Source organism: Diabrotica undecimpunctata, chromosome 1, assembly GCF_040954645.1.
Source record: "Diabrotica undecimpunctata isolate CICGRU chromosome 1, icDiaUnde3, whole genome shotgun sequence".
Lineage (NCBI taxonomy): Eukaryota > Metazoa > Arthropoda > Insecta > Coleoptera > Chrysomelidae > Diabrotica > Diabrotica undecimpunctata.
Window position 1 is genome coordinate 171,631,053 of NC_092803.1, and position 15,625 is coordinate 171,646,677.

The 15,625-nt window shown below is 32.3% G+C and overlaps 1 protein-coding gene across 1 annotated transcript in view; it reads right to left on the minus strand.

Annotated features, from left to right (window-relative positions):
* Positions 1-13,341: 13,341 nt before the first annotated feature.
* Positions 13,342-15,625, minus strand: part of LOC140432568 (probable G-protein coupled receptor frpr-1) — an 80,569-nt gene continuing 78,285 nt past the window's right edge. The window contains exon 7 of the mRNA XM_072520561.1: positions 13,342-13,655. Within this exon, the coding sequence (XP_072376662.1) occupies positions 13,364-13,655 (292 nt within the window). The 3' untranslated portion in view covers positions 13,342-13,363. The remainder of the gene's footprint in view (positions 13,656-15,625) is intronic.

The window sequence follows — 15,625 nt, forward strand, 5'->3', positions numbered from 1 at the left end:
TAGCCGGTGAAAAAAAAAGCGAAGATAGACGACAAGGAGGAATTACTTGCGAAAGCACGAAGCGCACTTTCAAATGATGGGTATGATATCTTTGGTTCGTTTATTGCTGGTGAACTTAGGGCATTGCGTCACGATTTTTTGAAAGAAAATTAAAGAGAGGGATTCAGAAACTCGCTTTGGAAATTGCATAGGAGGATGAAAAAATGAGTTCCTTGGTACAATTTTCAAATACCTCATCGACTTCCGCTACATTAACTTTTGACTACAATCCTCCATCCAATTTAAGTCAGAGCTCTTTGTATACTTTGCCAAATGAGTATACTGATCTTTAGTTCATTACATCAATATTAATTGATTCTAGTAAGCAATTAATGTAGAATCCATTTAGTTTAATAAAGGTTTCCTTAATTTAAAATGTAAAATCACTTACCTTTAAATAATCCTTTTAGCCAATGGCAATGGCTTGACACACTTCATAAACTATACCCGATATTGCAGACTTTGATAGGCGAAATAGATAGCTCAAACTCATGTAGCTGTCACCTAAAATTTATTATTTTTTTACCTCTGCTATCACAGAAAAATAAAACTTTCATACCTGTGGCTAAATATCTTAAGGTAACAAGCTCCCTTTCATTAACTGAAATTGCTTCTCTCATTTTGGTGTCATTTTTTTTTGGATCAATAGCCCCACCAAATTTATTAAATTATCGATATCTGTTGACGACATTCTCGCGAAATTTTGTAATTGTATTGGATCTTCAACTTTTAGCTCATTAATTAACTGAGTGTATGCCCCTGCAGTACTTGTTCCCAATAACCAGTTCTTCACCCACACTTTCTTTTTGCTTCTTTTTTTATCGTCCAATAATAAAATTATTATTGCAGCAGCCTGACGTTTACTACAAGCCATATTAAAATTTTAACTCAAACTAGACGGTAGACGGACAGAAAAAGTGTCGAGAGATCTTAATTCTCTTATGTGTCTAAACAGAACAGCAATTTATATCAGAATTTCCTCTCAACTAGAGGTATCAGGTATATTATTACGTGACACTTATGTCGTAGTGAAAACTTGCAAGGAAATTTATTTCTCGATACCTGAGACATCTATAATGATATAAATCTCTAGTATAAACATATTCTTAAGATTTGGTGGAAAATAACACTCCCGCATCCTTAACAAAACTAGTTCCGTTACTTATTCTAGCATGTAAAACAACGAAGTATTTACAATTATTTCCGCGACATTTTCTGCTGTTCTTTACATTGCCATATTGTCAAGTAAATTTATACAACCCATTCAAAAATATCCAAGTTTCGTTCAAAATACGAACTGAAGTCGGCTTGGACTTAATAATTTTTTACATAGTACCTTAAGAAGTATAACCGTTTAAAAACGATATTTGGCTTTCCGCGAAGGACTTTCCTACTAGGTATTTTCAAGCATTCCACAGCGTTTTAAGTCGCCACAAACTAGATTTTATCCTCTTAGTAATATTTTCTTGTGGCACCACTGTTACCTGTACAAGTTGTTGTATTAGATATTGATAAGAACCTTTAAATGTGCAAATGGATTGAAGGTATTGAAGAGCGAAAACGTGACAAGATTCTAATTTCTAACTTTTTAAACTAAGAAACTCAAATTTAAAGTACTTTTTGTTGGTGTTTAGAAATAAACCTGTTATAAATAAATAAACGCTTTACTTGATTTGACTGAGATAAAAAGAGGGATGAAAGTTTGTTAAAATTTGAGGTAAAAAATTGTTCGAAAAAAAAATTAAATGAATAAAAAGACATTTCTATTTATTAAAATTTTTCATTATTAAGGAGTGAGTTGGGAGAACACCAATTAAAATAGAAATAGTTTTAAAAAATCAATAGAATTGATGGATCCAATTCAATTTGCATGTTATTCTAGAAAATTTTCTGCTGTTAATTATATTTTGCCTTCACCATTCATTGTATTTAGCAAATACATTCTTTTTATGTACATAATTCTTTTAATATTGGCCCGTAAATATTCAATAAAAGACCTTCGTCAGAATTTTTTGGTTCTGTTTTTTGTTAGGATTTAGGTGAGAATTGTTCAGATCAGAATATCATGAAAAAGTATCAGCATTTCAGCCATCAGGGTATCCACAATTTTATTTCTTTTTTTTTTGTTCTTCCTTATTCTTCTTTATCCATATTTTGTTTGTTATTCTCAGAATACTCTAATTGCTGCTGTTTCTTATAACCCTTTTGCATATCTCCAAGTATATCTCCAGGCCCAGCAGATTTTCCGTTCTTGAGTTGTGTACATATTTCTTTGATTTGTTGTACGCAATTGTCTTAATTAATCCGCAAAGATTGTGATATAGTATCTATTATTTTCCTTTTATTTTCATGGCTCTGAAATTCGGCTCTATTTTCTGTCAATAAGTTTTCAAAGTGACTCTCCTATTGGCCAAAGTTACTGGCGAATCTCGTTGTGTATTTTGTTGAAGGATACTTAACAGTTTCCAAATTTTGGTGATTTTTCTTTCAAATATATATAAAATATATTTATTTTATTATAGTTTTTTCCAAGCTCTTATTTTTTCCGTGCCTTATTATGCCTTACTATGATTTCGGTGCCTTTTTATACCTTACTATGTTTATTTGTTTTTTTTTCCTTTATAATTTTATCCATGAACACCTCAAATCAAAAATAATTCGGGGAGCCGGTACCCTCTTCTTATGAATTTTTCGAATACACCTCAGCACTCGGTGACACATTTTCATTAGATCTATTATGCATATAAATGCTAGCTTGTTGTACAACAGATTTTTTTATTTGTCTGATAAAGAATGCCGCATCTGAGCAAGATAGAACTGTTGTGAGTCCTTTGTGCTCTTCTCATAATGTTCTTGAGCTAAAATTTTTAGTTTTACAGAAGTTACTAGTAAATTATTATCTGCATTAGTACTTGTAATTCTTTAATAAGAGTATTAAATTCCTTACTACCCTTATTGAGACAAAGTTCCATCTGGTGATTTTCAAATTCAACCTTTGCTTTTTCTTGTTAATGCAGAAATTCTACAGAGATTCTAATCGATAAAATAAGCAGGTGCAATATGATGATGTTCACATACAATATTTTTGAGGTCATCATCATTATTGGTGCTACAACTCATTGTGGATTGTGGTCCCATATGCCTAAATTATAGAGTAAAATAAAGTAAATATATAATATGGAGGGTTCTTATAGGTAGTGATGCGTCTCAAATAGTCTCTCCTACTCAAATGCCAACCTCATATTCACACCAATAAACCCTATTATAACAAACGAGGCTCTAACGACCGAGTATCAGCGGAATAACTGTAGTAACTAGAATTAAAGAAAGGTAGTTCCTCTAAAAACCGACCAACGTGCTTTGCCATGTCTTGGCAAGCGCGGTAGGTTTTAAAATCACGCCGAATACCCTCTAAAATAAAATAAAAATGTCATTATATTAACATTTATTACCCCATACGAGTAGAAAAAGATTGCCAATATCACGTACTAATCTACTAGTCCCATCGATTCTGGGGGGACAAGAATATTACAAGAAAACATACCATCGTAGAAAACTCTTAACATACAATGTCGCTACATAATGCTAGAACACTAGCAATAGAAGGAAGAAACAGAGATAGAAGCAGAAATGTCGAAAATTAAATGAGATGTGATGGGCGTTAGCGAGGTAAAACAACGAGGGGAAAGCCTGAAAAAACTAAAACCAATCATTTATTTTACTAGGTCGCTAGTGAAACTGAAACAACGGGGGGTATTGGCTTCTCTGTACACAGAAAACATGAATTGAAAACAGAAGAATTCTACGATGACATTATAGCCCTAAACAATACAATAACACACTATACCATAATACGTGGTGACTTCAACGCTAAAAAGGGGAAACACATTCAAAAAACAACATCAGAGATGGACGTAGCAGAGCCCAAATGAAAAAACTAGGAACGAGATTGATTATGATCACTGATAAGAGTAACTTTAGAGATCTTACATTTCTTAACCAGTATTCAACAAATAGCGACCACAGAATGGTAAAAGCCTCGATAGAAATAGACCTTGGGAAAGAGAGATACCGCATGATCAAAAAGAAGTCGACAACTACCTGGACAGAGCCTACTAATATAAATGCCCTTAAAGAACGCATTAACAGCATTCTCGAAAGCAATAAGGATACAGACCCAAATGGTCTAGGAAGCTATAAAGGAAAGCCAGAAGATACACTGTCAATAGAATTCATATCACGAAAGAAGTCCCCAAACATAAGCATTATTACAAGAGAGGAGAAAAATGCGAAGTAATAGAAGCAAAAAAGACAATGAATTTAGATGATAAGTAAAAGAATACAAAAACCTATTAGTATGGACAACAGAAAGCACGAAAGTCAAAAAATTTAAAAACACGAGCCTTAGGTTCTAAGGAGAAAATTAACGCAATGGGAAAAAGAAATACCGAAATTAAAGGATAGCGATATAATATCATCATCAACAGACATGAATTACTAAGGGTATCCGCAGTACAGAATTATACAAAATTCAACAAAACCATGATGATCAACTAACATAAAATTTAGAAATTTAGGAAAAAGATTAGTCAACCAAGGATCGGAACTGATGCTTGTTATATCACGGAAGAAATGAGGAACGTACTGAAGAAAATGAAAATGAAATAAAGCCCCCGGAGAAGATAATATCGTTATACAAGCCGCGAAGATCGTAGGAGACAGACTTTTAGAAAATATAAAGGAACTGTTCACCTTATCTCTGAACTAACGTGAAACACCTACAAGATGGCACAGCGTACTTACCATTTTATTTCACAAAAGGAAGATCCAACAGACCTCGAGAGTTGTTACCGACCCATACGCCTGTTAAATGACATCTGAAGTTATTCACAAGAATAATACCAAATAGACTGGAAACAAAATTAGATTTTTACGAAAGTAGGAAAGAGACAGGTATTAGAAAACACTTTGGCACTAACGACTACCTCCACTGCATAAAAGGGATTATAGAAAAATTAATCGAATACAACGTACCATTGGTCTTTTGCAAAGCATTCGATACGATAGAAATTGGCAGTGCATTAAGAGCGTTGGAGGAAAGTAGTATAGATTTTCGGTACTCCAAAGTAATCGAAAACATATACAATAATGCTACCATGACCGTAAGATTACACAAAAATACAAAATGTATATAAACCAAAAGACTTATCAGACATGGAGAGACGTTATCACCCAAATTTTTAAGGCAGTTCTGGAACATGCTTTCAAATAATTGAAGTGGGAAGCAAAAGGAATCGATGTCGACGGCGAAATGCTCCCCCATCTACGAATTCCGAACGACATATTTCTGATAACAGATAACTTAAAAGAGATTAGAACTATGTTTACTGAGTTAGATGTGGCCTGAAAAGTAGTTGGTTTGAACATAATTTAGGAAAAGCACAATGTATGACAAATCTGGTACCAAGCGAAAATTTAAAAGTCGCAAAAAGCTGCAACAAAATAGGATTAGTTCATAAATATAAATACTTAGATCATGAAATTCAAATTACCAAGGACAACCAAACCGGTGAACTGCAAAGAAGAATCGCTTTAGTAGAACTCTATCAGATATCTTTAAGAGCGATATGCCAAATTATTTTAAAAAGAAGACGTACGACTAATGTGTATACTTTTTGTATACACATGTCAGTTTGCCAAGCGTCGGCTTTTGAGATTTTTTGATGCCAATGCCGACCATTGGCGTGGAAATTAAGAAAAGGGATCAGTTATCAAACGCATATTTCAAGAAAAATCATATAATTTTTATTAATTTTTACATAATTATATTCAGGAAAATTTCTCAATTTTTGGGCAGAAAATGTTTAAACAATTTTTTAAACAAATTCAAAATATCACCTTTTGTGCTCCAAAAAATATTTTTTAGGTTTTTGAGTGACTCTAAATAAGATCTAGGTATGTCATTTTTCTCAAAAGTTAATAGTTTTGGAGATATAGGCGATTTAAAATCCGAAAAATGCGATACCTAATATGCATTTTCGAGGCTTAAAAAATATGTAAATGAGTATTTTTTAAGATTCAAGAGTATCTAAACTAAAGTCTCAACATTGATTTTGGTGAGAAATCGGAACAATATTTTCCGTAGCAGAAAAAGGTGATCTTTTGAATTTGAATTGTTTCCGGCAAAAATGTCCGGCACCCTTCAACCTTCGATTTGTTTAAACGGGGCATTTTTGAATAGGACTCTTCAAAGGACAGAATCAGTTTTTTTTTTTTCAAATGGGAGTGGGCTCACAACATCGAATAGATAAAAGATTAATTCTTTCAAATTAAAGCTTGTTAATTTTAGTGATTTATAAGAATATTGGACTTATTATTTAGTTTTTACATAAACCATAATATTTTTTTACAATTATCTGTAAATAATGGCTCATTCTGTCAGAAAATTTTAAAAGATTGCCTATCCAGCAATTAAGATAGTCAACTGAAAATTAATTTTTAAACACGGCCTACTGTTAATGCACAAACAGGGTGAATCTTCAATATTTTGCTTCGAGTTAGAGATATCTGAAAAAGTTATTTGGAAAAGATGTTCCAAATATTATTATAACCCCACATAACAAAGTTTTATATCAAAATTCGCACTTTTACTTTTTTCATTAATTGAAGAGCTTATTTCCAAAGTGTCTTAAATCCAAAATTTCGATTTTTTTAATTTTCTTTTTTTAAACTTTATAGATTTCTTCAAGTCTAGAATAAAGTTATATGTACCAAAACAACTTCTTATTTACAATTTAAAAGTGCATATGAAAATTGTAAAATTGTATAATTTGTATGTTAAATTTGTATGAAAATCTGTAATTTCATGGATTTCATTATATGGATTTAAGACACTTTGGAAATAAGCTCTTCAATTGTAGTCAGGATTCTAAAACGGACAGTTGGCTGTCCCGAGATGCATCTTTAGACAACCAATTGTAGATTTAGGATCGAGTTTACAAATAATACTGAAAAACTAAAATTGCGAATTTTGTCATGAAATTTGGTATGTGCGGTTACAATAAGTGGAACAACTTTTCCAAATAAGTTTTTCCGATTTCTCTAACGCGATGCAAAATATCGAAAATTTACCCTGTTTGTGGATTCGCAGTAAGCCGCGTTTAAAATTTAAATTTCAGATGACTATCTTAAAAAAATGTGCACTATCAACATGTATGACTGTGCAAAATGTCAAATCTGTATGTATTTTAGTAGCTGATATATAGAGGTGTCTTTATCTTAAATGCGACACACTTTATAATAATGAATACTAGTGTTCAAGATGCATCGCGATAGCTGTAAAGAAATTAATTAGAAGGACTGAAAAGAATCGTCAGAGTCTTCTGAAGTCGAATCGTTCCCAGGTTGGATAACTATTGGTGCTATTGCCGGTAAAACAGGATATTCGTTTTCTATTTTTACAACATGAGCTTCGCAATTTTTCCACACATCGCTATTAATGCCACTAATTATTTCTCGAATATTCTCAATGGCCATTGCGCTTAATGTTGGTGACTGATTATATTTTCGCAATCGTTTTTTTACGGTACCCCAAACCATTTCAATTGGATTAAAAATGCAATAGTATGAGGGTAATCGCAAAAGAGTATGGCCGTGCCTGCTGCAAATGGTGTCAATAACGTATTCGTTTTTAAAATTCCGACTTTTGATAATTCTAATTACTTCTTTCTTTACTGGAATCTTTTTAGGAACAGTGATGTTTTTAAGTTGCATAAATTTTAAAATTTCGTCCTTTTTCGTGTTATTATTAGGTATTTTATTTAATATGCGGGAATGATACGAAGTATTATCCATAACAATCACTGAATTCTGCGGAATATTGGGCAAGAGTTGTTCAACAAACCACTTTTCAAATAAATCGGCTGTCATATCTTCGTGATAATTGGCAGAAGACTTTGTTATATTTTTGGCCGACAATAGCAATGCATTAGATACAATTAGAACAATTGCATTATCAGCCATCCCAATATTTTCTTTTTTCAAACACTCATACATATTTAAGACTATTCTTTAGGATTGTACGTGCAAATCTTTATTTTTTAATTCGGAGCTGTCATTAACATAATTGTCATTATTTATTGATAACACAGAAGTTGACGCATCTTAAAAAATGCCATCCTAGAAAAATATAATATTACTTACCTTATAATAAGCCTCCGCCTCTGCAAAAGGAAATATTTTAGGGTGTCACATAGCGAGACAAACAGGTGTTCATTACGATTTATAGCTTTGCGCTTCGCTGTTGCCATAACGCATGAGTTTAAAATTAGTGAATATAACTTTAATACCATATTAATATATCTGCAATTTTTCATGTTTCCAGGTAAGGTATAAAATCAATGAAATTTGGAAAAAAATAATACAATTCTTGAAACCGTTTTTGAGAACTTGGATTCTTAAAAGTTGTCTGATTTCTTAAAAGTCGATCATTATATCTATAAAAGTATTACCGCTAAATTCACCAACATGGCAACGTCGATATGGACGGAAGGTTCAAATTCTCTCCAGACTACAATGTTGCCGATATTCGAAAATTACTTAGAGTATAAGTAATATATACAAAGTTCACGGTTGCTTTAATTCATTAGTGAAGAGTCCATGGAAATATTAGTACCTAGTTAATTAATTTATAGATATATTTTTTGAGAATATGTTCATATTATTTTTTAAGAGTGTTGACTAGCAATTGAATAATAACGAATAGAGAATAGAGCATATTTTTTAAATATAACCTTAGGAATTTTAGGAAATATGTCTGACAACCTTGATTTGAAAGGCGGTCTCTTTTATACCAGAATGAGGCATGTTTATGTTGGAAAATTATTAGTGGATGTACTATACTTCCAGTCATGACTTACGGCGCAGAAACAGTTTCCTCAACCCAGACCACAGCAACCAAACTCAGAGTGGTCCAAAAAAGAATGGAACTATCCTTATATAAAATGACTCTCAGACAACGAAGAAATAAGAAGGGCATGCGTCACAAATGTAATAGAGCGTATAGTATGGATGGAGTACGGATGGACCCATAATTGGATGGGTCATGTGGCCAGAATTAATGACGAGCGGTGGACTACAAAAATTACTGTGTGAAGACCACGAGCAGACAGAAGTAGAGGTAGACCACCTACACGATGACAAACGTCAAAAGAATCGATAAGAATTGGCTGCACAAAACTCAAGACCAAGAGAACTGGAACAAATTAAGGGAGGCTTATGTTCAACTTTGGACGCAGAAGGCTGGATGATGATTGAAGTTAAACAACTTTTGGTTTAAGTACGGTTTTATTAATAACTAAGTCTAAACAAGCATAAGTATTATCTAAATATACAATTCACATATTAAGTCGTTATTCGTCTTAGTTTATTAACAAATAAATATTAAGTTTGAACTATTAATCGAATTAATATAAATTAAATAAATTAAATATTTTTAGTTCTAATGCCACATTACAATATTTACTTAGTTTCCATTTTAAAACGCTTTTTGTAACTCTATTTCCTAAAATGCTATTTAATATACAGGGTTGCGAAAAAGTCTAGCAACGTCTAGTCTGGTTTGAATTTTTGGGAAGATAAGTTTGGTTAACTAAAAAAGTAGGCTGCAGTAGAAGGGCTAAATTTGTCTTAAGAATAGTATTTTTTTGTGGAAGAAGATGAAAAAGTTTTAGTTGTTCTGTTGTGTCTACCGTTTGATTTATAGCCACTCTGAGCCGGTAAGTGGGTCCAATTATCAATAAAAAGTATAAAAACCATCATCCATTTTGATTTCTAAAATATTGTCATTTTTCCTTTGATAGTGGATATATGTATATATATATATATATATATATATATATATATATATATATATATATATATATATATCTGTTATTTCTCACATTATTTCATTAAGAAATATTCTGGATTTAGATATAGTAATGATATAAAATCATATCAATTTTCTATTTTATTTCCCGGCCTTTAATATAATATATTTTCCCGGAAAATATCTATTATCTAATAAGACTATCTGTAAAAATATTCTGTCACATACCGGTCTTTTATATTCTAAAATATATCCGGAGCATGTTTTTTGTTAAAATTATCTATTTAATCAATCCATTTTACATAAAATATTGTCAAACCATTCGAAGGTCACGTTATTTACAAAATCATTAAAGCTTTTTGCTTGCATACAAGCTTCCCAGTAACTTTTTGTAATATCTTTCAAGGTTAAAAAACCTTGTCTTTTTCCCTACTTTTTATTAAGAGTAAGAAGGAACTCTAACACAAATGTTCTGTTTAGCCCACTTAAGAAGTTAAAAATCCAGAGTCAAAAATTCTTCATTTTTTTTTTGTTGGGGTTGATTGAATGAAAAAAAGAATTAAGTTTTGAATTTGCACCTTTGCCGTTCACCTTTAGCTGTTCCTTCAGAGGTCCAGATCTCTTGAATACTATTCCCGGACAACTTCAAGGAACCAGCCGGAAAGACCTCCCTCATTTAGAGTGCCACTGTTCAATTTTATTAAGTTTTATTTATCAATTTTAATAATCTTTTTATAATATTTTTTTTTTCAACTTTACATCGAGTATTTTATCTAATACTTAAGACCCGTCATTTTTTTAAAATAATTCTAAATAACATTTAAGGACTCATTGTCAATACGGTTTTATGTGTACACATTTAATCAGAGAGTTCGTTATTGATATTTTATTATTATATATTTAAACCTTGGACATCTATCCCATCAGGATAGTGTTATTCCTTATTAATTTATTAGGACATTTAATTAAAAGCTGAAGTACAGAGTTACATCTCTAGTAGGCAAGTAAATTACATTTTTAGGTAGTCATTAAATTTTTCTTATATTTTATTATTTGTAAATTCAGATCATCAGGGATCAATTGTGTATAACCAGGGAATTTTTTTTTGTATATAAGTAACTAGGTTAACTGTACATAAATGGTGGTGGATAGCTATAAAGAATTAGACTGTATATATTTGGTTAGGTATTAAATTTGTGGTGAAGACTAAATATTTCAATTAATACCTGTTTTCCTTGTAAACAGCTTTACAAGATACATTGGAAAGTATATATTAATACAATCACATCTTAGAGCAACTTCCATAGTATATCACATTCATTTACACTATTTCCATTTTTTTTATTACCTTGTCATTCCTTACCTCATTTTACGGTCTCTGTTGGGCATGCAGATTGGCCGAATCCTCTTTTGAGTGTCAAGTAGTCACTCTCCAGCACATTCTGCTAGCCGGCTTTAATTTATTTGTTTTTTGGTACATTGGCGCTCTGTTGTAAGTTGTTACATTATCCCATATATTTTTGTTACATTACATATACACATTTTTGTTAAAGTAGACTAGCGCGGAGCTTCTCACTATGTTTTCTGTATTTTTAAAATTAAAGTAACTAATTTTATTATTTTTCTTTTTTATATCGTAAATAAATTGAATAAATTATGTTTGCTCCTAACGCCACCAGTCAACGTATTAACAAAGCATACGTTGTTTATTTAGGACAAACCTGTCCATACAGACCAAATTTTATTATTAAAATATAAAAAATATCATTTGATAGTTAATTTAATTATTATATAAACTAAATAATATGTTTAAAAATAATAATTGTATTTATATGAAATTATTTTAAAACGAGAATTTTTATAACAGTTGACTTAATTTTGTTATTAATCGGATGACATTTATGACTTTCAAAATAAATTTTGATTATTGTTACGAATACGTCTTTTAGTGCCAGATATTTTTTTAATTTTTTACTTCTCATTTATGTCTATATTTATTAGTTATTTTTCATGCAGTTTTTAATTTAAACCTGCTTAGAGTAAATATATGATGACTAAAAATGAATTGACCAAAAGTAGTAAGTCGATGTCAAAAACCGCTATTCTATGATGCTACTCATGACGTCGCTATCTTGTGGCGCTAGTTGCGTGATGCCCACCTCAGCATTTTACTGTAGAGAAAAAATTAATACAACGCCAGTATAGAAGCTTCACCACGGAGTAATAAAATTGTAGAAGCAGGCAGTTTCAGGTGTGGGTGCCTACATTATTATTTACAGGGTACATAAAATGGGCATTTAAAAATATTTGTTTCGAATAGGTCATTTTTGGGTATTAACTTTATATGTTTTCTCAGTTATTTGTGGTAAATCTATAAAAGTGACTATTCTACTTGGGAGAGCGGTCTACTTGAAGTAGGAATAAAAGAACAGCATGGTTCTTAACGTGAATTACACAAGAAAGACATAAATATAAATAAGAGGGCTGGCCTAGCTCTAAACTGTGGACGAAAATTGATGACAAAGATAGATTAAACAGATAGATAAATTAATACAAGAGCTATGCAAATATGCGCATATGCGGATGATGTTGCCATAATAAGCCGCAACAAAAGGGTATTAAGCGAAAAAGTCATAGAACTGAAACGAGAAGCTGCTACGTTTTTTCTATATAAATGAAAGCAAAACAAAATATATGGAGTGCACAAAATCGAATGAACATGAGAATATGAAGGTAGACAACCATACCTACAAATATGCCTCCACTTTTCCCTACCTAGGCTCAATAATAAATGACAACAACAACATCAGTCAAGAAATACAAGCACGGATTCTTAGCGGTAATAAGTGCTTTTATGCATACAAAGACTTAATGAAAAGTAAGTTACTGAATCGTGAGTCTAAGCTGAGAATCTACAAAACAGTAATTAGACCAGTGGTCACATATGGATGTGAAACGTGGACCCTCTCAACCACTGATGAAAATCAACTGAGAATATTTGAGCGCAAAATACTAAGGAAGATATTTGGACCAACTCGATGCAGCGATAGTTCGTGGAGAATTAAAATGAACCACGAGCTGGATGAACTAATGCAGAGCGCAGATATTGTCAGATTTGTAAAATCACAAAGACTAAACTGGCTTGGTCACCTAGAAAGAATGCCAGATAATCGAGCTGTAAAAGTAGTCCAGAGATGGAAGCCCCAAGGAAACAGAACAAGAGGAAGGCCCCGTAAAAGATGGATAGACGACGTAGAGAGGGATCTTAAAACCATGAACATCAGGCAGTGGCGAAGGAAAGTATCCGACAGGGCAGAATGGAAGAACATTGTTAAGCAGGCCAAGACTCACAAAGGGTTGTAGCGCCATTAGAAGAAGAAGAAGAAGATAGATTAAACAAAAATATTTCATTCAATGTTTTAGATGAAGATAAATGAATAAATGCAAATACCTTCCTTAATTTCTAACATTAGTCGTTAGTGATTCATTTTTACAAGTTTCTGTCTCGGACAGCCTGGAAGACAAAGTGCTGTCGTTATAGTCATTCATAATTTCTACGTATTCCGAGTCATCTGGCTTTGTATTAGAATTTTCTAAATCTGAAATAGCATCTTGTTTATTAAACATTGGAGGGCCTATATTCTTCGCAATCTCAAGAAATTTGGATTTGACTGCAGACATCTTCATGTTTTCGCCCAAAACGATGACATTTACTTGAACTTTTTCGACTTTATTCGTAGTGCGAACTCTAAAAACGAATAAAAGTATATTTTCATTAATAAAATATTAATAATAATAATAAATACATGTATAAAATTTTCAGTTGTTAAAATTATAAATAAAACGTGACAAATTGGAAAATTTTTTGAAGAGGGAGATATTTGGTGAATATTTTTACTGCTTAGGGTTAAACTACCTAGCAAGGGTAAATGTTATCCTTGCAATTTTAAAGAGGAATGGGTGTAAGGTAGATCATCATTTTAATAAAGGTCATTTAATTTATCACCAACGATCCCCTTATTTAATATTATTTGATTTTATGTAAATACAACCTATTTTATTGAGACTTCTTCCAGTTAAAATGCGAAATAACAATATTACTCAGGTAATAAAACAGTCAAAAACTATTTATAAATCGTCTCAATGGAATTCCAGAGAATCTTCCTTTTTTGTACTCCTAATAAAAAGCCTAAAATAGCGTTTTTAAGCAAACGATTCTAAAAGATTTACCCGAAAATTGTTTACTGTCTTCAAGAAACAGTTGTAATTATTTTTATTTATAGAAAGATTAGGTTAGGTGTGGTTCAATGTAAGTGGGCGGTTAACTACCCTTCCACTCAACCTAAGAGGTCTATTATGGCTGATCCCGAGATCAATGTTGGGCCTTCAACCCAGTATTTTTAACAAAGTATCGCCTTAGGTAATACCTCTACGAAGACGTAGGACTCGAGTTCATAATGCTCAAATGTATTAAGCCTTATCCTATCCTATATCCAACTCTGGGCAGTTGCACAGATAGTATTCCACCATCTCGTCTTTCTGTCAGTCTAATTTTATTCGTGTGCCCCTTGAAGTGACATTGTCCTGATGGGAGACTTAAGATAATGCGTAGATTATTCCTGTTCATATCTAGTAGATCTTTTATCTTTGAATCTGTTGGTTCATGTATAATACTCCAATTTTATTCATGTGCGCCTTGAGGTGATTGTGTCCTGATGGGAGACTTAAGATAATGCGCAGATCATTCCTGTTGATAGGTAGTAAATCTTTGAATATCTTCATCGATAGTTCATGTATAAAAGCCTACGAATATTTAAGACTTATTTATTAGTACCAGTGGTTACGTTTTATCTATTCATCGCAGTCTGATAACGTTCTTTTGGTTGTTTTTGGCAGGTTCTAGGCCTATGAATGTTTCTTTTGTCCCTTCCGTGGTAAGTAGGTCTGCTTTTTCGTTTACTTTAATACCAACATGTCCATGCAACCAGAGTAACTTACTTTATTACTTTTTCCTATTAGAATCAGATTCTTAAAACAGTTCTAACTAATTTGTAATCAATCTTTCAATATCAAATAATTTTTATAGATTTATCCCTGCAGATCCTTGTGATTAGTTCCTATAGGTAAATTTCTATAGTATAAATTTTCGCCCAGAAGATAGTAAAGTGATGACCTAGGCATTCAATGAGGCTAAGCCTTGGTTTCCCTCCGTATACCACAACTCCAACTTCTTTATTGGTTTTAGAGTTATTTGGCACTATTAATTACTGCTAGATATATGACCTCATTTACCTCTTTGGCAGTTTCTTTATACAGAGCGGGTATCTCGATATTATCTGGGTTCCTTCTTCTTGTGAAACTGACTGCTACTGTTTTTCTAAAATTGACAGAGAGTTTTTTTTCTGCCGCACCACCTAGTGAGGATATTTAATGTCCTTTGGAGTGTGTTGAATAGAACATCACCATATTTTCCTCTTACTATTACTAGATTATTAGCATCGGCCTGCACTTCTACCCCCTATGCGTCAAGGAGCGAAATTAAGACATCCATCAGTAGTGTCCACAGTAGAGGAAAAAGCATTCCTTCCCTATGGACAACTCTTAGATATTTTGGCTAAAATCTCCTCTTTTTGCAGGTCGGTTAGAATCAGCCGATTTTACAGAATTGCTTTGATCCTATTGCATACGGTAGCATACATCCCTTTTGATAATGCTGGA